General features: G+C 38.8%; 1 protein-coding gene across 2 annotated transcripts in view; it reads right to left on the reverse strand.

Moving 5' to 3' along the window:
• Positions 1 to 21,683, reverse strand: part of Hmcn1 (hemicentin 1) — a 435,732-nt gene that overhangs the window by 309,367 nt on the left and 104,682 nt on the right. For both annotated transcript variants that reach the window (XM_029475879.2, XM_021160385.3), the window contains exon 2: positions 8,429 to 8,499. In XM_029475879.2, the coding sequence (XP_029331739.1) occupies positions 8,429 to 8,499 (71 nt within the window). The remainder of the gene's footprint in view (positions 1 to 8,428; positions 8,500 to 21,683) is intronic.

Genomic DNA, 21,683 nt, shown 5'->3' on the forward strand with positions numbered 1-21,683 from the left:
GTCTCTTGCAGAAATAATTGTTTCTGATCTATTTAGACTGAGAAAAATATTCTTAATTTTTCTTTATAACTATATTATTAGAAGAAACATTGTTATTTTACTCTAGTAAACTTTTTTTGCAAAGAAGTGTTTGACTTTTGGAAGTCATTTGCTTAGGCATTATCTAAAACCAGACAGAAGCAGGTCTACGAATTACTGTAAGGAATAGACACCTCTTGGTGGATTGAGTGGCATGTATGGACTGAGTCAAGGCATTGTATGTCAGTGGATTATTTTTACCTGGAGCCTGAGGTGTTTACTTTGCAGTGTGTTATGTGTTTATGCTTAAAAAGGGACTCATGCAAGTGTTGTTTGAATGAAAGATCAAGAAACTTCCCATTGTAATTCACACCTACCCTCCTCCAGCCATTTGCATGTTCTGTTATCAAAACAGGCAGAATATACTTCTATAACTTTTGTCCTTTGATGTTAACCCAAAAGATCATTAATAAATCAATAATTCATTTAGTTCTGGATATGGTACCAGAATGGGTAGCTAAAAATGAGTTCCACATTTCTACGGGTGCCCAACACTCTCTCAGTTTCTTTCAGTCACCCTTGAGTACACATGGTACTTATTTTTCAAGGAACTTTTACCTTTTAGAAACTCTAACAAAAACTGTAAGGAGCACATCGTCTGTCAAGGTGTATCATGTGCCCACAGAGAAGTTCTAAAATACTAAAATTTCCATCACCACCTTCATCACCATCATCATCACCATCATCGCCACCACCACCATCCTCATCATCATTATCACACTATAGAAAATTTAACTGTAATCACTCTTAAATAAACTTTGCCCCTCTAATTTAGTAGAAATGTCCCAAGAAAAAAAGAGTAACTTTCTAATTATAATTAATTTTGCCATTTGATGCTCAGTAATTTTAGGTGAGCTAATTACTCAAGAGAAGTTGGCCAACAGGAATAGATGTAAAATAATTGAGAAATAAATTCAGTTTGATAAGGATAAGGTCATCCCTAAACTCCATCTGTCTTTTATTATCTGCTTTTCTGCTTTGAGCTAAAATAAAAGAGAAATTATGTAAATAAATATGTTAATTTGATTAGATTAACAAGGTTACTTAAGGCAACAGTTCTAAGGAAAGTAATAGAACGATACAGGGCTGGCTTGAGCATTCAAAGCCCCCTGATTCATTTTGGTTTTGGTTAATAATTTCTTGAAATTATAATGTAATTATATCATTTCCCCTTCCTTTTCCTCCCTACAAATCTTCCCATGTTTCTCCCACTTAGTGTGTTTAATATTCATGACCACTGTTTCTTTTATTATTGTTACATACATCATATATGCATACACATAGGCATTTAAGCCCACATATAGTTATAGATACATATGTACACATATGTACAATGTATGGGGAACTGAGTGAGTCACGCCACTTACTATCTCAACACTGGTGTTTATTCACTTGTAAGAATACATGTACGACATATGTACACCTGCATACAAATTGGACTTCTTGAGCAAATTGATTTCCTCAAATTAAACAATTATGTACAGGTCATTCTCCTTTTAGAGTATATATTTTATAAAAACATATGGATGTAACTATATTAACATATTTTATACATAGTAAACATATAAGAAACATAGGTCAAATATATATTAAAAACTAAATACTTAATGTAACCTATATTGCAAAATATTTATATATTATACATGCTATATATTAATAACATAATATATTAAGTAATGTATTAATATAAAATATATAAGACTATATTTTCTATTAAAATAAAAATTATTGATACAAAATATTATATGTAATATGATCTTATTAATATAAATATTGCATATTATATAAAATACTATATATAAAGTATGACACCAAATCTAAAAATAAAGTCTTTCAGACATTTACACAATATCTACATCTATGGTGATGTATAACCCCTTCTCTCTTTTTTTGAGCCATATTTTATTTTTTCCCTTTATTTGGCATCTTGTTATTTTTCAGTAGCAAATCTAGAGGTAAGGCGTACACTCGTCCATAGCTGTGTGACTTAGACTACAGAGAGTTATATAACGTGCTCCCTGGCTGGTACAGCAAATCCTTCTAAAGTCGGCATTATCTTGGTCTCCATTTGTGAACATTTTTTGTTCATTTATCCATGGTGACTCATAACCTCTTTTAGCAAAGAATGTTAGTGTCAGACACTCTTCCTGGACAAGGAAACAATCCCCTCTCTCCCACCCATCTGCTGTTCTCAGTCCTTTACGTTTATCCCTTTGCTTCTCTTAAAGACTTGGAGAAATTAGGCCCAGCCTGATCTTCTCAAAGCTCTAGCCTATTGCTGTGTGAACATAGCTGTCCCATGTACTTTTGGATTTTTAAGACTATGCCATTTTCTCAAAGGAAAATTAAGTTCTACGTAGAAGTTTGTATTTGGGGAGGATCAAAACTATATACAAAAGTTGTAAGTGCCATTCAGTTATGTTGAAATCTCTCGGATATTATTTTTGTGGATTTTTTTTTTTTTTGTATTTCAAGTGTTTGACTGATATGCTTTTTGTTCCCTAAAACATTTGGATAAAATAGTTAGACGCATAACAGTGCCAATAATTTTTTTCCTAAAACTCAACAAGCTTTATAATTTCTTATAAAGAATGTGACCCCAGGCAGCCCTCTTTCCTACATATTTACAACTTTATTAATGGCCAAGCTCTGTGTGATCTGAACACCACTGGTTGTCATTTGTCATTCCCTCCTTTCCCCCAGAGAGAAAGTTCATTTGCCTTTCAACTTAAATTCTCTGTCCACCAGATGAAAAGAAATAAAATACATGTATAAATTTGCAATCAGCGTAATGATGTAAGCGTAGAAAGTTCTGTCAGTGTTTCTTACAAATGTTTAGATTAGTCTTCTCATCCCACTTCCCAATGGGTACATAAACTAAGACAGAGGCGATATTAATAGGTGAGTATTTAATAAACAGAGTTCTCTTCTCACTTTTAAAGACCAATTTAAATGTGAAGGGATTTTTTTTTTTAGATGTTTGCTCTTCCACAAGTCCAAGTTCAGTTTTAATAGACCAGTAATCTTTGCTGTACTTGGCTTGTTTTGGCAGGGGGTGGAGTGGGAGGTGGGGTCAGAAAGGTCAGGAAATTATAATATCTAAAAAAATCTATTATTCTTCATGAATGAATTTTATTAAATATATAACATACGTAGCTGCTCATACTAATTTATGAAACAATAAAACATTCTCCAAACAAAGAAAACAGTATATACATCTTACGTTAAATATGAAGTGTTAATGCAATCTAGACTTGTTATATTTGTTTGTTTGCTTGTTTAATTTGGCCCTTACTCAATAAAATTTTTTGCTTTTATTGAAAAGAGAAGCATTCACTAGAAAGTTTCGAATTAAAATACTCCCATGGTCTCTTGATGCGTGTAATAGCACTCAGTGTTGAATGAAAGGAAAAACTGAATATCTCATTTCTTTCTCAACAAGATATTCTAATTGGGCCCTTGTGGATCTTATGACAACACAAAGTCAAAACAAAACAGCAATAAATAATAATTAATTAGACATGCCTCGCCCAGCACAAATGTCTAGAGACATGGACCCCAGCTCCACTTCCAAGAGAGTCATGTTTTCTTTTGTTTTGTTTTTGTCTTTTTGGAGGTAAAAAAATCAAATGACCCTACATATTGACTGCATCAGACTCAATTCCAGAGGATGTTGGGAAGAACTCTGCCAAGAGAGTCAACGGGGTGTGAGTCAGGAAGCAGGATCCTTCACCCTGGAGACAGATGGCGCAGGGAGGATTCGGGCACTCCCTGAAGATCCTTCAAAACACAAGTAGGGAGAGGCAGGAAACAGCAGTGCTGTGCCAGGTCTTATTTGGAATGTAGCTATTTTCAGTCTCTTCGGACTTTTGTGAAGAGAGTTCAGCTGTATTCTTACAGAGAAAGAAGCGAGCACTGTAAATCTCTTGCTAATAGGTCTTGGGCTTGAATTCTCCCCTTAAGTGGCCTTTCTGAGTCTCTAAAATATTATGAAAACTGAGATTGGATTTTTAAGGTATCTTTGTACCATTGAGTTTAAATCATTCTGATTCAATGTTGTTGCTAATGTTCTTTTTTTTTTTAAGTGTTATTCATTTATCCAACAACTATCCAAACCCCTCCCTATAACCCTGGTTCTTCCTCTAGATGAAGCACAGGCTACGTGAGAACTATGGGGCTCATGTGCTCAGAGGTTCACAGTAAAATGGGTGAATGTAAAGACTGAGGTAACCAAGAACATGGAATCCCACCAGGGATAATCCCTTAATGGGATAAACAATTCTCTAACAACTTTTATTTTTCCTCAGAGAATCTTAACATCTAAAGATTTTTCAACTCTAAGGGAGAAAATTGACTGCATATTAAATAGCAATTTAATGGCCATTGTAGCAACACGCTATAAGGGCAAAGGGGTGGAGGATTACTGATAGGAAACGTAATTAAAATCAAGGGATGCTTATGCAAATTCATCTACATATTCATTAACTATAATTCAGTTCCATGTGCACACCAAGACATGCATGAACAGAAGCAGCCCCAGAGTTCCCACTCAAGCTGCTCAGCTAACACTGCAACTAATTAAACACTATCCTTCAAACTTCACCTTGACCTGTGCTCATGTGCCTATTCTGGAGTAGCTATCTATCACTCCATTTGCATTCATACATGAGCATCCTCTAATTATCAGGCATCTCCCACAGAGGATTTAACAGTGTGTGATGCATACATATAACGACTTCAAACATGTTCCTTCGATATAACTATGACAGCTGCTCTATGACGAAGAGATAACAAGATTACAATAAGCCTAGAGGACAGAACAGGACTCTCTGGAGAGATCACATTCAAGATTAAACTAGTATTTTAAAGAATGTAAATTCTGTTAAAGGAGTGCAGAAGAGAAGGGACTGAAAGACAGGAAGTCCCTGCGCACAGAGAGCAGAATACACAAAAGCCCCGGGAGAAGGGTGGACCAGAGTTATGGAGTGGGTCAACGCAAGTCCCTTGAGACAGAACACAGAGCCTGGGAAAAGAGTGGCCCAAGAAAGGGATGAGAGACAGACAGGTCTCAGTCATTGCAACCCAAAGGGAGTATTTGTGGAGGCCGTGCAGGGCTCAATTCAGTAACAGCGTTATTCAGAAATGTTCAGAGATGTGTTTTGAGACTTTCACCTACAGATTCAAGAAGGTCCTGAAAAGTGAGCAGGAGCAAATTTACAAGTGTCACATAAGTGCTTTCCTCTTACTTCATACCAGGAATCATTGGGATTAGGATGGTGTTGGGAGAGATAACCTCAGCTGGTTTTAAAGACATTTATAACGCTTTTTTAAAAAAGAACTTACAAAGTTAGCATAAGAGATAAGCAAGAGGTATATTACCAATGGATCAGATATTTGGTTAGATAATAACAGCACTATAGCAACATTTCCAACGGTGAAACACAGGAAACAAAGACTAAGGACTGAGGGCCAGGTTTGGACAACTGTACAAGGAACTCTCATGAGTCTCATTTTAGAGAGTCACCTTGACATCCATGAGACAAGCGTGAGGATCTATCCTCAAAAGAGACTAGGTTCAAAACAAGTGTGTTCATGTACAGTTTTACCTACGGACAGGACATAAAACGAAGAGACAGTTCTATCCAGTTCCTAAAGCTTAACCATTTGCAGGATCGATGCAATCCCAAGAAGCTGCACACAAAAACAGGAAGACAAATAGAATGGATGAGGGAAAAGGAAGTGTCGAAGAGGAGGAGGAAAGGAGCGACATTCTGAGGGACCGTTATGGGATTGAAGGTTCAAGGAGCGAGTAAGGCTTTAAACTGTCAGTAAGAAGAACTGGAGATTGAACTGACCGAAGAAACCGACTTAGGAGAACGTAAGGAACTAAGGCAATAGCTTCGCGTCCCCCTGCGCGGCCTCAGCAAATACTCCCCGTGGGGACAACTGAGACCTCTCTAGCTCTCATCCCTTTCTTGGGCCACTCTTTCCCCAGGCTCTGTGTTCGGCCTAGAGGGACTTACATAATCCTCCCCACAACTGCGGCCTCACCCTTCTTCCAGGGCTTGTGCACATGCTAGTCTCACAAGACGGCCCAATATACCAACGGCTCTAGAGGATGAGAATAAGCCTGTGATATAGAGCACCCCCTTAACAGAATTTGTCATCTTTAAAATACTCCAAATCTTATCTTGTATATGATTTCTTCAGACTCCTGCTCTATACCACAGGCTTGTTCTCATCCTCTAGAGCCGGTGGTGTATTGGGCCGTGTTGTGAGACTTTCCCAACACTTGGCAAACTGATGGCTAAGCATGAACCATGCAGATAGTCATGAGGTTCTGCCTTTGGAACTGAACACTGCTGCACAGGGAAGACAGAACAATGTTTTAAAATGATAAGTCTCTGCACTAGCATGGTGGAACGAGAACAATCAGGTCTAACAGCCTGGGAGAAAGCATGCCAGCCTCGTGACGAAACCTCCTGTTGGACCTGAGGACAAAGGAAAAGCTAAGAAGTTGCAGCCTATCTCTGCAGACAGTGTGCTGGTGGAGATGGAGATGCCTGAATCAATTATCTGAGGAAAGGAAGACTTGAAATAGTGGTAAGATCCAGGGTGTTTGCGAGAATTCGAGACTAAAATGTAACAGAGGAAGTCCACTGAGATAGACCAGTAGATCAAGGAGAGGGGAGGTACTATCTAAATAGGATGGTAGCACGCACTGCAGTGGCCTGCCGGGCATGGCCATAGCCCTGAGGGGAAAGGTAACTATGAACAAGATACTGTGAGTCTACAAGAACCATGGAAAGTGACAAAGAGCCCAGTAAGATGAGAGCCGCAGAAGCCACTGAGAGAGTGTAGTAAAACTGCCTCACAAAAGCAAATTGGTTTTTTTGTCTGTTTGGGTTTTTTTATATATATAACATGCACATGTTTTATCATGGCTCCTGGCACAAAGTTTGAAAAGCACTAACTCAGAACATCTCACAGGCTGTTGATTATATTTGACAACTAACTTTTTACACATTTGGTTTCAGATCCCAAAGATAATGTACCTTCTAGTACAGGCCTGAGTGAAGAAAAGGAACAAACTGGGTCTGATGGTGAGTCGGTGGGGCTCACAGTCAGGGCTCAGAACACCTCAGCTTCTCCTCTTATACCCCAGAAACACTTTGAGGCAGGAGGATGAAAGTACCAACAATTGCTTTCATCCTGAAGCTGCTTTCACATCACATCATACATCAAACTCCTAAGACACTTTAGCTCAGCCATGACCCTATCTGTATGACCCTTTTTAATTTTCTCTATTTAATTCTCCTTTACAAAGCCCAGAACAGTCAAGCGGGAAAAGGGAATCTTCTTCAGAAGGTTAGTGAGAGGGGAGCCAGAGAGACCCAAGGAAGAAATCCCCTGGCCTCTGAGAACTCTGTTCTCAGTAGTTGGATTGGGGAGTGGGAGAAGACTTAAGAATCCGAATACAGAAGCAAGGATGTTTTCTAAGTCTGCACACACAATCTAGCGCACTTCCAGTGTTGCCATCTCTTTACCTGAATTCCTCTGTGTAGAGGAAGTTGGCTTCACTGAGTAGCTTCCCAGTGACTTAGGCTGGGAAGCCAGAATCCTGGGAGGTGAGCAGACTTGCAACTCAGTTATCTGGCTGGGCAGGCTTTTTGCTCCATTGTCCACGGGACCAGGAAAAAAATTGTTGTCTTAGACTGAGACTCCATACAGATATGACCTCACATCTTGCAGCTCCTAATAGAGCCAAGCCACCATGGGAGTGCCATGGAGGGAGAAATGAGGTAAGAGAAAGGAGAATGGCTGCCGCCCAAGTCGACACACTTTATCTATTACTTCTTTGGGTACTCTGCTTGCTGCAGAGGATGATTTCAGATCTGAGGAAATTGTTTCTACTGGATTCAGCAGCACTAAGGAGACAATAGACACCAACCCATTCTCCAAGGACAGCTTTCAAATGATACTTAAAGGAATACTTCCGGCCTTTCCTATTAACCATATGATATTCACACTCAAAAACTCTACAGGAGGGAGAATTACCTAGGTTATGTCTTTCATGTTGTGAGAAAGGGAAGGGACCTGTGTAGGACTAGACTCAGCAAATGCTTCCTATAAAGAAGCCAAAGAGCCTCTTCGAGAACTTCTGAGCTCTATTGTCACAGGGCAAATGAACTTACTATATCATATTCTGTATCTATTGCTTAATTCATTCTAGACATGGGTGGGGAAGAAAATGACATTTCTTGAGTCCCTTGAGAGACAACAAATACTTCTTCGGATTATAAAAATGAAGAGAGCCAGCCAAAGATAAGCGATTTCCCACCTCACTCACCTGAACATACAGTTCTCTCAATTCATACTGAAATTTTTTTGGATCTGTGGTAATTGTCACTGGACCAATTTCTGTGGAGATTTAAAAAAAAAAAAAAAGACATAGATCAATGAACAGTAACCATTAACATTTAAAGATTTTACTATGTTTGCAAAAGACTTTCTTTCTCCGTAGTATATAATTATTGGCTAATAACAGGGAAAATGTTAAAGACTCATTTTATAGCTACTGAGAGATAATTCGTAAGTTCCCGTGAACTGGGCATGTCTAGAACAGTTCATTTTTAACCTTAGAAAACACAGGACATAGTCAGAAATGCCACAAGATCTGAGATCTAGTTCTTTTTAATTTCACCAGTCATAAAATACTTATTGAGCCCATACATGACCACTAAGACCTAAATGAATTAATCAGGCATTCACCAGATAATTCAATTTTCTACATTATAGAGAAAAATTCATCACAGTTAGTTCAAAATAAAATACACTGCTGAACAAAAGGGGGAAGGAAGAGAAGAGAAGAATGGGTGTTCACCACCCAGCACACAAGGTTTCTTAATACCTTTGAGAGGTACTGATACGAGGGCATTAGCCATGGAAAAATACTCCTCATAACTTCTTTCCCTGTATTTGAGATGGCTAGGTCTCATTATCATTATTCTCCTGAGCTGTCTTGGGTACCTTCAGAGCTGTGTTCCCTCTAACTAGTCTCAGAGTACTGAGCAAGCCACTGCTTCTAACAGCAGTAACTTGAGACTATTGCTTCCCATGCAAAGTCATGCCTTGTGATTCAAATCAAGTGCAAAGAAGCAATCTGGACAGCAGCTTGTTCTAAGGATGGTTATAAACACACGTGCACACGAATATATGCACACAGATGCAACAAGTACACACACAGGTCATTTTTGGCACTGTGACAAATGTTTTCAGTACCTAAAAAAGCTTATTCTTTAAAAAAACATTAAAGACATAATTGAAAGTGCCCATATACAGATACTATTCACCTTATTGAGAACTCATCCACATATTTGAGTAGTAGTATTAAATTCATCTGAGTATCATGCAGAAAGATATAGCATTTAAATTCTTAGAGTAGAGAGAAAGTTTTATACTTTAATGTCAGGAAGACATAGGATGCACTGGAAATTACAGCATGCAGTGGCAACACAAAGCTAGAAAATCTCAACAGTTAGCTTTTATAAAAGATGGCCTAGTTTCAGAAGCATATTGGATTTTATACTTCAAAGGATAATCGCTAATTAGCCAGGCTTTGCTACATATGGCTTGAAAGCAGACTGTTGAGTTTTTAAAATAATAAGATAAATTGGAAAGGAGCACAATGTCTCTGCCGTGACCTATGTCATGTTTTCTAAGAAATGGCACAAGCTAAAATATCTTTGAACCTTCCCTATAGATTAGACGCCTCTCAATTTGCAAAAGGAACCGAGAGTTGATTGGCTAAACCGTGTGAAAATGCAAACATCTGCATTCCATACAAAGCAGAGTGGCCATTAGCCATGTTCTGAGTATATGGAAAAATGAGGGAAGCCTATTCCCTCAAGACTAAACAAAGGCATACTTTGCAAAGGAATGCAAAACAGTGACTGGGCATGCCAAACAGTTACACCCTGACAGATGAATTGTCATCAGCACTGTCAAGCCAACCTTCTGTTCCTGCATGGCATACGACTAAAGTCATTCTAGAATGTAGAAAGGGAAACAAAGAAGATAGGGCTGGAACTATATAAGAGTAAAGGGGGAAAATAAGGAATGTAGTTTGCAAAAGTGGTTCCTGTAATGCTACAATAAGAGAGGGTCTGGATACATGCTTGTCGTTAACAATTGGGGTCAGAGGTGCTATCAGAGGAAGAGGACTGGTTAGCCTTCACTTAGTTACCCAGAGACTGTCAAATGTACACCTGTTTTCAACCAAGATCAGAATCTGCTCTAAAGCTCATTAATAAACATTTTTGCAAACTACACTGGACAGCCGAGATAAATCTTTTATCATTTATGAGAAATGCTCGGGAGAGGTATGGGTTTGCCAAGCTGCCATATCCCTCCAGCTGGAAGCGTCCTTTCCAACTTTTAAAACATTGAGTGATAGGACAACTTGGCAAACTCAGCTCTCCTCCCTTACAGCACTGGCTTCCATTCCAGTCTCTCTCTTTACTTAATGAAGCCCTGCGTCTGTGTGTCATCGGCAATTTCCTCTTCCTTCTCCCTCATGTTGATTTCATTTCCTGCCAGGCTTTCAATGATATTCAGCAGGTACAACTGTGTCCTCTCTTCCTGCCTGAACGTGGTCTTTACTATTCACAAAATTTCATGGGAACTCTCAAAGACAACCCAAGCTTGCCGTTCTAGGTATCCAAATTTCAAACTCTCTGTTAGCATCCCTTAGCACAAGTCTGTTGCATTTCTCTCCATCCCCATAGTCTTCCCCTGACCCAGTGCACCTCTTTACATAAGGACTCATTTAAATCCTTGAATGTGTGCCTTTCCACTAATGTCCTTTATTTATTAATGCCAGTAAAAATGTTTAACAAAGCATCTCAATAATTTTGACTGTAATAAAGACAATGGAAGACTAGGAGTGCATATTTAGCAGAATTGCAGAGATCTCCATATTGCTCTTCAGATTTAATAGTTGTTCCTTTTTAATATTTATGGCAAGTTATTTATTTATTTAATTAATTATTAGGTTTTTTTAATCCAGTCATTACCCCTCCTGGTCTGTCCTCCCACATTACCTCATCCCATTCTTCCTGCCCAGGTCTCCAAGAGGATGTCTCCACCCAACTCCCCCACCCACCTGCCAGCTATCCCCACTCCTTGGAGTATCAGGTCTCTCTAGGGTTTGGAGACTCTTCTCTCACTGAGGCCAAACCAGGCAATCCTCTCCTGTATATGTGTCAGGGGGGCCTCAGACCAGGTACTTTATGCTACCTGGTTGGTAACTCAGGGTCTGGGAGACCTCAGGGGTCCACTGAAAACTCAACCGAATCAAAAAAGCACAATAAGATATCCATCAGTCTGATAAGAGAATCACAGAGCTAGGTGAGGAATGAACGTCCCTTGGTTCATTGTTTTTCCCTACAAACCAGAAATTTTGAGATTCAGAGAAGATGAAATGGAAAAATTAGGGCGGCAACAAAAGAGGTAAAGACAGCTGCCTTCTGGTTTCTGATTGTGCCCAGAGCTGATCCTGTGCTACAGCACTCCAAACGCAAATACCACCAGGAGAGAGCTGATCTCCCAGGAGTGCTGTAAGTACAGGTAAGACCACTTCTGTTCAAATTTCTGGACCAAGACAGGCCCACCCAGAGCCATCAGGACACAAGAATCAAGGAATGGCTGGGAACAGGATCCTTCCTGTTTCTATCTGTATCCTGGAGCTGACCCTTTGCCACAGCTATCCAAACCTAAATTCCTCCTGGAGAGAACTGGTCTCCCAGGACTACTGACACACAGGCATGCAGGTGGGACCAGCCACAATCAGAGATAGCAAGAACATCTAATACCAGAGATAACCAGATGTCCAGAGGCAAGGGCAAAAACATAAGCAACAGAAACTAACACAATTTGGCATCATCAGAACCCAGTTCTCCAACCACAGTGAGCTCTGGATAGCCCAACACACCAGAAAAGCAGGTCTCTGATTTAAAAATCACATCTCAATGATGAAAGAGGACTTTAAGAAAGACATAAATAAATCCTTTAAAAAAATACATGAGAACACAGGTAAACAGGTAGAAGCCCTTAAAGAGGAAACACAAAAATTCCTTAAAGAATTACAGGAAAACACAACCAAATAGCTGAAGGAATTGAACAAAATTATCTGGGATCTAAAAATGGAAATAGAAACAATAAAGAAATCACAAAGGGAGACAACCTTGGAGAGAGAAAACTTAGGAAAGAGATCAGGACCATAGATACAAGCATCACCAACGGAATATAAGAGCTTGAAGAAAGAATCTCAAGTACAAAAGATACCATAGAAAACATGGACACAACAGTCAAAGAAAATGCAAAATGCAAAAAGCTCCTAATTCAAAACATCCAAGAAATCCAAGACACAATAAGAAGACCAAACCTAAGGATAATAGTATTAGAAGAGAGTGAAGACTACCAACTTATAGGGCCAGTAAATATCTTCAACAAAATTAGAGAAGAAAAATTCTCTAACCTAAAGAAAGAGATGGCCATAAAAACACAAGAAGACTACAGAACTTCAAATACATTGGATCAGAAAAGAAATTCCTCCCATAAGATAATAGTCAAAACACCAAATGCCCAAAACAAAGAAAGAATATTAAAAGCAGTAAGAGAAAAAAGTCAAGAATCATATAAAAGAAGACCTATCAGAATTACATCAGACTTCTCACCAGAAACTATAAGTCAGAAGATCCTGGGCAGATGTCATACAGACCCTTAGAGAATACAAATGCCAGGCCAGGGTACTACACCCAACAAAACTCTCAATTAGCATAGCTGGAGAAACCAAGATATTCCGTGACAAAAACAAATTAACACAATATCTTTCCACAAATCTAGCCTTATAAAGGATAATAGATGGAAAATGCCAACATAAGGAGGGAACCTACACCCTAGAAAAAGCAAGAAAGTAATCTTCTTTCAACAAACCCAAAAGAAGATAACCACACAAACAAAAAAATGACATAAAAAGTAACAGAAAGCAACAATCACTATTCCTTAATATCTCTTAACATCAATGGACTTAATTCCCCAATAAAAAGACATACACTAACAGATTGGTTACATAAACAGGACACAGCATTTTTCTGCATACAAGAAACGCATGTCAGTGACAAAGACAGACACTACCTCAGAGTAAAGGGCTGGAAAACAATTTTCCAAGCAAATGATCCCAAGAAATAGCTGGAGTAGCCATTCTAATATCAAATAAATTCAACTTTCAACAAAAACTTACAAAAAAGGATAAGGAAGGATACTTCATACACATCAAAGGACAACTTTACCAATAAGAACTCTCAATTATGAACATCTATGTTCCAAATGCAAGGGCAGCCACATTCATAAAAGAAACTATGCTAAAGCTCAAAGCACGCATTGCACATCACACAATAATTGTGGGAGACTTCAACACCTCACTCTCAGCAATGGACAGATCATGGAAACACAAACTAAACAGAGACACATTGGAACTAACAAAAGTTATGAACCAAATGGATCTAACAGATATCTATAGACCATTTCATCCTAAAACAAAAGAATATATCTTCTTATCAGCACCTCATGGTACCTGCTCCAAAACTGACCATATAATCAGTCACAAAACAAGCCTCAACAGATACAAGAAGAATGAAAGAATCCCATGTATTCTATCAGAAAGCCATGGACTAACGCTGGTCTTCAATAGCAACAAAAACAACAGAAATCACGCATATACATGGAAGCTGAACAACATCCTACTCAATGATAACTTTCAAGGAAGAAACAAAGAAAGTAATTGAATACTTTTTAGAATTTAATGAAAATGAAGGCACAACATACCCAATCTTTTTAAATTTCTTTTTATTATTATTATTATTATTATTATTATTATTATGTATTTATTTCATTTACATTTCCAATGCTATCCCAAAAGTCCCCCACACCCTCCCACCCACTCCCACCTCTTGGCCCTGGTGTTCCCCTGTACTGAGGCATATAAGGTCTGCACAGCCAATGGGCCTCTCTTTCCTCTGATGGCCAATCAGGCCATCTTCTGATACATATGCAGCTAGAGACACGAGCTGGGGGATGGGGGGGAGTGGGGTACTGGTTAGTTCATATTGTTGTTCCACCTATAGGGTTGCAGATCCCCCCAGCTCCCTGGGTACTTCCTCCAGCTCCTCCATTGGGGGCCCTGTGATCCATCCAATAGCTGACTGTGAGCATCCACTTCTGTGTTTGCTAAGCCCGGGCATAGCCTCACAAGAGACAGCTATATCAACATACCCAATCTTATGAGACACAGTGAAAGTAGTGCTAAGAGGAAAATTCATGGCTCTGAGTGTCTCCTAAAAGAAACTGGAGAAAGCATACCCCAGCAACTTAACAGCATACCTGAAAACTCTAGAACAAGAAGAAGCAAACACACCCAAGAGGAGTAAACAGCAGGAAATAATCAAACTCAGGGCTGAAAACAACCAAGTAGAAACAAAAAGAACTATACAAAGAATCAACCAAACCAGGAGCTGTTTCTTTGAGAAAAACAACAAGATCAATAAACTTAGCCAGGGGCTGGTGAGATGGCTCAGTGGGTAAGAGCACCCGACTGCTCTTCCAAAGGTCCAGAGTTCAAGTCCCAGCAACCACATGGTGGCTCACAACCATCAGAGATCTGGCACCCTCTTCTGGAGTGTCTGAAGACAGCTACAGTGTACTTACATATAATAAATAAATCTTTAAAAAATAAATAAAAAAAAAATAATAATAAACTTAGCCAGACTAGCCAGAGGGCACAGAGACAGTATCCAAATTAACAAAATCAGAAATGAAAAGAGAGACATAACAACAGAAATTCAGAAAATTAAACAACTCATCAGAGCCTACTACAAAAGCCTATATTCAACAAAACTGGAAAATCTGGATGAAATGGACAACTTCCTACACAGATACCAGGTACCAAAGTTAAATCAGGATCAGATAAACCATCTAAACACTCCCATAACCACTAAAGAAATAGAAGCAGCCATTACTAGTCTCCCAAACAAAAAAATCCCAGGACCAGTGAGTGGGTTTAGTTCAGAATTCTATCAGACTTTCAAAGAAGTCCTAATACCAATAGTCTTCAAACTATTCCACAAAATAGAAACAGGAACCCAATTCACTCTATTAAGCCACAATTATGCTTAAACCTAAACCACACAAGGACCCAACAAAGAACAAGAATTTCAGACCAATTTCCATTATGAATATTAATGTAAAAATACTCAATAAAATTCTTGCAAACCAAATCCAAAAACACATCAAAACGATCATTTACCATGATCAAGTAGGCTTCATCCCAGAGGTGCAGGGATGATTCAATATACTGAAATCCATCAATATAATCCACTACATAAACAAACTCAAAGAAAAGAACCCCATGATCATTTCATTAGATGCTCGAAAGGGATTTGAGAAATTTCAGCTTTCCTTCATGTTAAAAGTTTTGGAAAGATCAGGAATTCAAGGCTCATACCTAAACATAGTAAAAGCAGTATAAAACAAACCAGTAGCTAACATCAAACTAAATGGAGAGAAACTTGAAGTAAGCCCACTAAAATCAGGGACCAGACAAGACTGCCTGCCTTATCTATTCAATATAGTACTTGAAGTTCTAGCTAGAGCAATTAGAAAACAAAAGGAGGTCAAAGGGATACAAGTTGGAAAGGAAGAAGTCAAAATATCACTATTTGCAGATGATATGATTGTATACTTAAGTGACCCTAAAAATTCCACCAGAGAAGTCCTACAGCTGTTAAACAACTTCAGCAAAGTGGACAGATATAAAATTAACTCAAACAAATCAGTAGCCTTCCTCGACTCAAAGGATAAATGGACTGAGAAAGAAATTAAGAAATGACACCCTTCACAATAGTCACAAACAATATAAAATATCTTTTGTGACTCTAACCAAACAAATGAAAGATCTGTATGACAAGAACTTCAAGTCTCTGAAGAAAGAAGATCTCAGAAGATGGGAAGATCTCCCATGTCCATGGATTGGCAGGATTAATATAGTAAAAACAGCCATGGTGCCAAAAGCAAGCTACAGATTCCATGCAATCCCCATCAAAATTCCAACTCAGTTCTTCACAGAGTTAGAAAGAGCAATTCTCAAATTCATTTAGAATAACAAAAAACCCAGGATAGCAAAAACTATTCTCAACAATAAAAAAACTTCTGGGGGAATCACAATCCCTGACCTCAAGCTGTACTACAGAGCAATCATGATTAAAAACTGCATGGTACTGGTACAGTGACAGGCAGGTAGATCAATGGAATAGAACTAGACCCAATACATCCAATACAAATAGACCCACACATCTATGGTCACTTGATCTTTGACAAAGGATCTAATACCATCCAGTGGGGAAAAGACAGCATTTTCAACAAATGGTGCTGGTTCAACTAGCAGATAGCATGTAGAAGAATGCAAATTGATCCATTCTTATCTCCTTGTACAAAGCTCAAGTCCAAGTGGGTCAAGAACCTCCACAGAAAACCAGATACCCTGAATCTAATAGAAGAGAAACTGGGGAAAAGTCTCAAACACATGGGCAGGGGGGGGGGGAAGTTCCTGAACAGAACACCAATGGCTTATGCTCTAAGATCAAGAATTGACAAATGCGGCCTCATAAAATTGCAAAGTTTCTGTAAGGTAGAGGACACTGTCAGTAAGACAAAATGGCAACCAATAGATTGGGAAAAGATCTTTACCAATCCCACATCCAACAGAGAGCTAATATCCAATATATACAAAGAACTCAAGAAGTTAGAATCCAGAAAACAAATAACCCTATTAAAAATTGGGGAACAGAGCTAAACTGAGAATTCTTAACTGAGGAAATTTCAATGGCTGAGAAGCACCTAAGAAATGTTCAACATAAAGAAATGTTTAACATGTTTAGTCAACAGGAAAATGCAAAGCAAAACAACCTTGAGATTCCACCTCACACCAATCAGAATGTCTAAGATCAAAAACTCAGGAGACATTAGATGCTGGCGAGGATGTGGAGAAAGAGGAACACTCCTCCATTGCTGGTGGGATTGCAAGCTGGTACAACCACTCTGGAAATAAGTCTGGTGCTTCCTCATAAAATTGGACATAGTACTACCTGAGGACCCAGATATATCACTCTTGGGCATATACCCAGAAGATGTAATAAGGACACATGCTCCACTATGTTCATAGTAGCCATATTTATAATAGCCAGAAGCGGGGGAAAAAACCCAGATGTCCTTCCATCTGGGAATGAGGAATGGATACAGAAAATGTCGTACATTTACACAATAGAGTACTACTCAGCTATTGAAAATAATGACTTCATGAAATTCGCAGGCAAATGTATGAAACTTGAAAATATCATCTTGAATGAGGTAACAAAGTCACAAAAGAACACACATGGTATGTACTCACTGATAAGTCAATAATAGCCATCCCATATACAGTCACCAAACCCTGGATGCTACTATGGATGCCAAGAAGTGCTTGCTGATGGGAGCCTGATATGGCTGTCTCTTGAGAAACTCTGCTGGAGCCTGACAAACACAGAGGTAGAAGCTTGCAGTCAACTATTGGACTGAGCGTAGGGTCCCTGATGGAGGAGTTGAAGAAGGGACTGAAGGAGATGAGGGAGTTTGCAGCCCCATGGAGGGAGCAATAGTGTCAACTGGCCATAACCCCGACCCTGAGCTCCCAGTGACTGAACCACCAACCAAAGTGTACATCTGGAGGGACCCATGGCACTGGCTGAATATGTGGCTTGTTGGCATCAGCAGGAGGAGAGGCCCTTGGGCTTGAGAGTGTTCCATTCCCCAGTTTAGGGGAATGCCAGAGAAGGAAGATGGGAGTGGGTGGGTGGGTGGGGGAGCACCCTCATAGAAGCAGGGAAATGGGGGGAGGGATAGGGTATTTCCAAGGGGGAGACCTGGAAAGGGAAAATGTTTTGAAATGTAAGTAAAGAAAATATCCAATTAAAAAAAGAAATAAAAATAAAAAAGAGGTACAGCCAGCTGACATTGCCTACACTGATGTGTACAGGCTCCTCCTCTCCTGCAGAACATGTGTTTCATGGATGATTGTGCCATTGTTAATACTGTCTTCCTTTACTCTGCCTCATAGATGGGATGGGTCATTACTGGAATCCCTAACTGGACATCTAGAACCCTTTATCTCTGCATGCCATGATAATTTCTTAAGAAACAATAGAAAACTCTCTGTGTTATCCCTTAAAGGTTATAATCAAACACAAATGAAATCTTGGGAAAGAAGCCTCACTGGAAAATTGCTGTGGAAAAACCCATATCAAATGCCTACTTGATTAGTTAGCAAACATATACTTGGCCTTCAAAAATTTCACAAGCTACCAGGAAAAGTAAAACGTACATTGATAAGTACCCTGCAGTGTAGCAAGTACACAAATGGAATTATGAGAAAAATCGGGTAAGAACACCAGCTGACTTTTACAAAATACTTTAAGTTGAGAAAGAACTAAGAGACATGAGTGTAACAGCTGTGTTTATAAACTCAGCCCTTGAGAGCCTGAGGAGGGAGGACCTTAAGTTTGAGGACAGTCTATAGGCTAGATGGGAAGACCATATTTTGGCCACTGTGCTCCAAATAAATAAATAAATAAATAAATAAATAAATAAATAAATAAGGGATATCTCATCTAAAAAAGTAAAACCTTTATGCAGATTTCAACGTAGAAGCCAAAGGGGATCCCTTTTAATATGAGTGTCTTTTAAAGTCCATGCATGAAAATTGCAATACATTCCTATAGTTAATTGTGTAAGTTACCACCCATGACTGTGTTTGCAAGTATATTTAAAACTTGCAAGAGTCCAAAACACACATCAACATGCATCTCCCCCCCCCCTCAGAGTCTTACAATAGCCTCCTGAAATAAAGAATAGAATAATAATAGAGACAAGTGAGATTTAGGTGGTGAAACAGTCACTTAGCCTCTTGAAGGACCCTGCAACAGCATTTACCCCGTGAATACCTGGTTGTTAAACCATTTTTATGTCCCTTTGCCTTAAACATCAGCACCCAGAGAGGTAAATCCAAAGACTATTGAAAGACCAAGGTTTGGGGGTCTAGTTGCTAAAATTTCACCATAAGTCCATCATGGGCTCCTTGCTAAGCTAAGATCAGTAACAACTGATTGTGACCTGAATACTTCTCATGTCTGACGTAACCACAATGTTTTGACTTTGAGTAAATGGTTGATAAATACAATACTTTAATGTTCACACAATTTATTTTTTAAAACAAATCTTGTTGGGAACATGTAATTATAAGATATGTGTCATAATTCTGACAAGCTCTTTAGATTTAAAAAAAATCTTAAATTCTAAGACAGCCTTGCCTCATCTCAATAATTTTGCTATTTCCTTTTTCCCGGGGCTTTATCAAAGGCATTGGATTTTGTGCCAGCATCTCAGCTATTGTTCTCCTAATCTGAGATGCTGGACTAACTTTGAGAAAATAATGGAAAGAAATTCACAATGTAATATTTTCTTACATTGCTTCATTTGGCAAGATCAATATCCAGCTCCTCGCTTCCTTTTTCCTTTCCACAGATTTCTGGCCCTGAGAGTGTTTCCACTTTGCTTGGAGCAGTTTCTTGATAATGAGAGCCTCTGTCTGCCTTACTGCTACCTTCAGGGCATCTGCTCTCACAGCTGCAATCATGGTTTGTGATGTTTTTCCTCATCTTAATGTTGACAGTCACAAATAAGAAGGTGAAAGTGACGAATAGTGCCAAAGCAATACTATCCAACAGGGCCTGGCAAATTAAAAGCCAGATTCTAGCTGTGACTTACAATAATGACAAGTATCTTAAGAGAACTCTGAGCTCGCATATGAAAAGAGACAACTGAATAATACACAGAAAGAAAGGAAACCTCTTCAGTCTCTGAGAAAGATGGAAAGACCCTAGGGCTCCAGAGGAACCTAAGAGGAGACAACAGGGAAAGGACCTGGTAGAGTGGCCACCTGAAGAGGTCAGGTTAACAGAGTGACAAACAGCAGTTACAGCTGCCTCAAATTTCCTCTCACCTTAAACTGAATTTGACCCACTTTCTAAAAATTATACTCTCAATTTAATACAAGTCAATTCTAAATTAAAGCCTTAAAGTTGTTTTCTGAATAAAAATAAATAAATCATGTTTCCTGTTGGGGAGATGCAACATAAGCCAGATCTATAATTATACTCAGTTGAAAGTACATGATTCTCTTTCCAGCTTCTCCCTCGCTGTCCTGTATCCTCTTAAGATGATCTGTATCAAATTGACAAGAGCAGAACTGATGTGTGCATTTGAGCTGAGCAGGTGCCAAGTGTATTTCAGGACTCACTGTCTTGAATACATTTCTCCTCTCATTAGAAGAGGCACCTGTAAGGGACCACTGGATGGCCCTTAATGACAGTTTTGGCCACAGAGTGATATACATTTGGTGCATTTTATAAAATTGGAGTCAGAGACAAATTCATGAGAAACAGGTTGTCCAACGTCGACTAAATAGCATTCTGTGCAAGTATCCAAAAAAGGCCATCCACTGAACAAACGAGCCATGTGATAACCTTAGTGCATGCATGGCCTTGCAGAGACTGTGTATGTAATGCACAGACTGGTTCAGCTCATTCATTCTGAGCTCCTGAACAGGATGTAGGAAAAAATGGCAAATGAATTCAGCGGTGCTCCACAGTTCTTTACAACAGGAAGTAAGAAGAATGCCTTCCTAGTGGACATGGAGGATGCAGAGTGCACAGAAGGCTGTTATCGCTTACACTGGCCTTTGGCCAGGGCATCAGCAAATGCTTTTGTATAAACAACCATGGGATTTTTAATGGCAGCAAAATACAGACTTTCACCTTTGTATGTAATCTTAAACATAAAGTTAGATTTTTCGCATCCAACATGTCTTTGTGCTGGTAAGAAGAGACAGGAAAACATATGATATTTTTAATTCATCTATTTAATAAGATTCAATTAAACAGCATTTCTAATAAGATCAGGGTACTATGAAGGCAAATAGTAATAAAACAAATGTTGTATCCAAGAACACCTCTTAAATATAGTAGCTATATTATTATAAAGAAAGGTTTCTTAATTTTATTGTTAAAAATTTGAAATTGTTTTGTATGAGTGCATATGAGTGAATGTGTGTACTATGAGTGTGCGTGTATGAGAATGTGTGTTGTATTTGTATGTGTGTATGCGAGTAGCTGTGTATATGAGTGTATGGGTATGAGTGTGTGTGAGGTGTGTGTTTGTATGTATGAATGAGTGTGTATGTATATGTGTGTGTGTGTGTGAATAATAGGTTTCCATGTGGGTTTTTCAAACATGCTTAGTGTTATTTATCCTCCCACCCTATCCTTTGCCATAGCTTCCCACCCCTCTCTCTAAATCTCCCTCCATGTTATTTTTCCCTTTTGTATCACCTGTGTATTCGTATAAAAGGGTTTAACTTGAATTATCCTATACAGAGAATTATGATCATGCTAGAAGCC

Source organism: Mus caroli, unplaced genomic scaffold (assembly GCF_978045245.1).
Source record: "Mus caroli unplaced genomic scaffold, Mus_caroli_1 scaffold_1, whole genome shotgun sequence".
In the NCBI taxonomy this organism is placed as follows: Eukaryota; Metazoa; Chordata; class Mammalia; order Rodentia; family Muridae; genus Mus; species Mus caroli.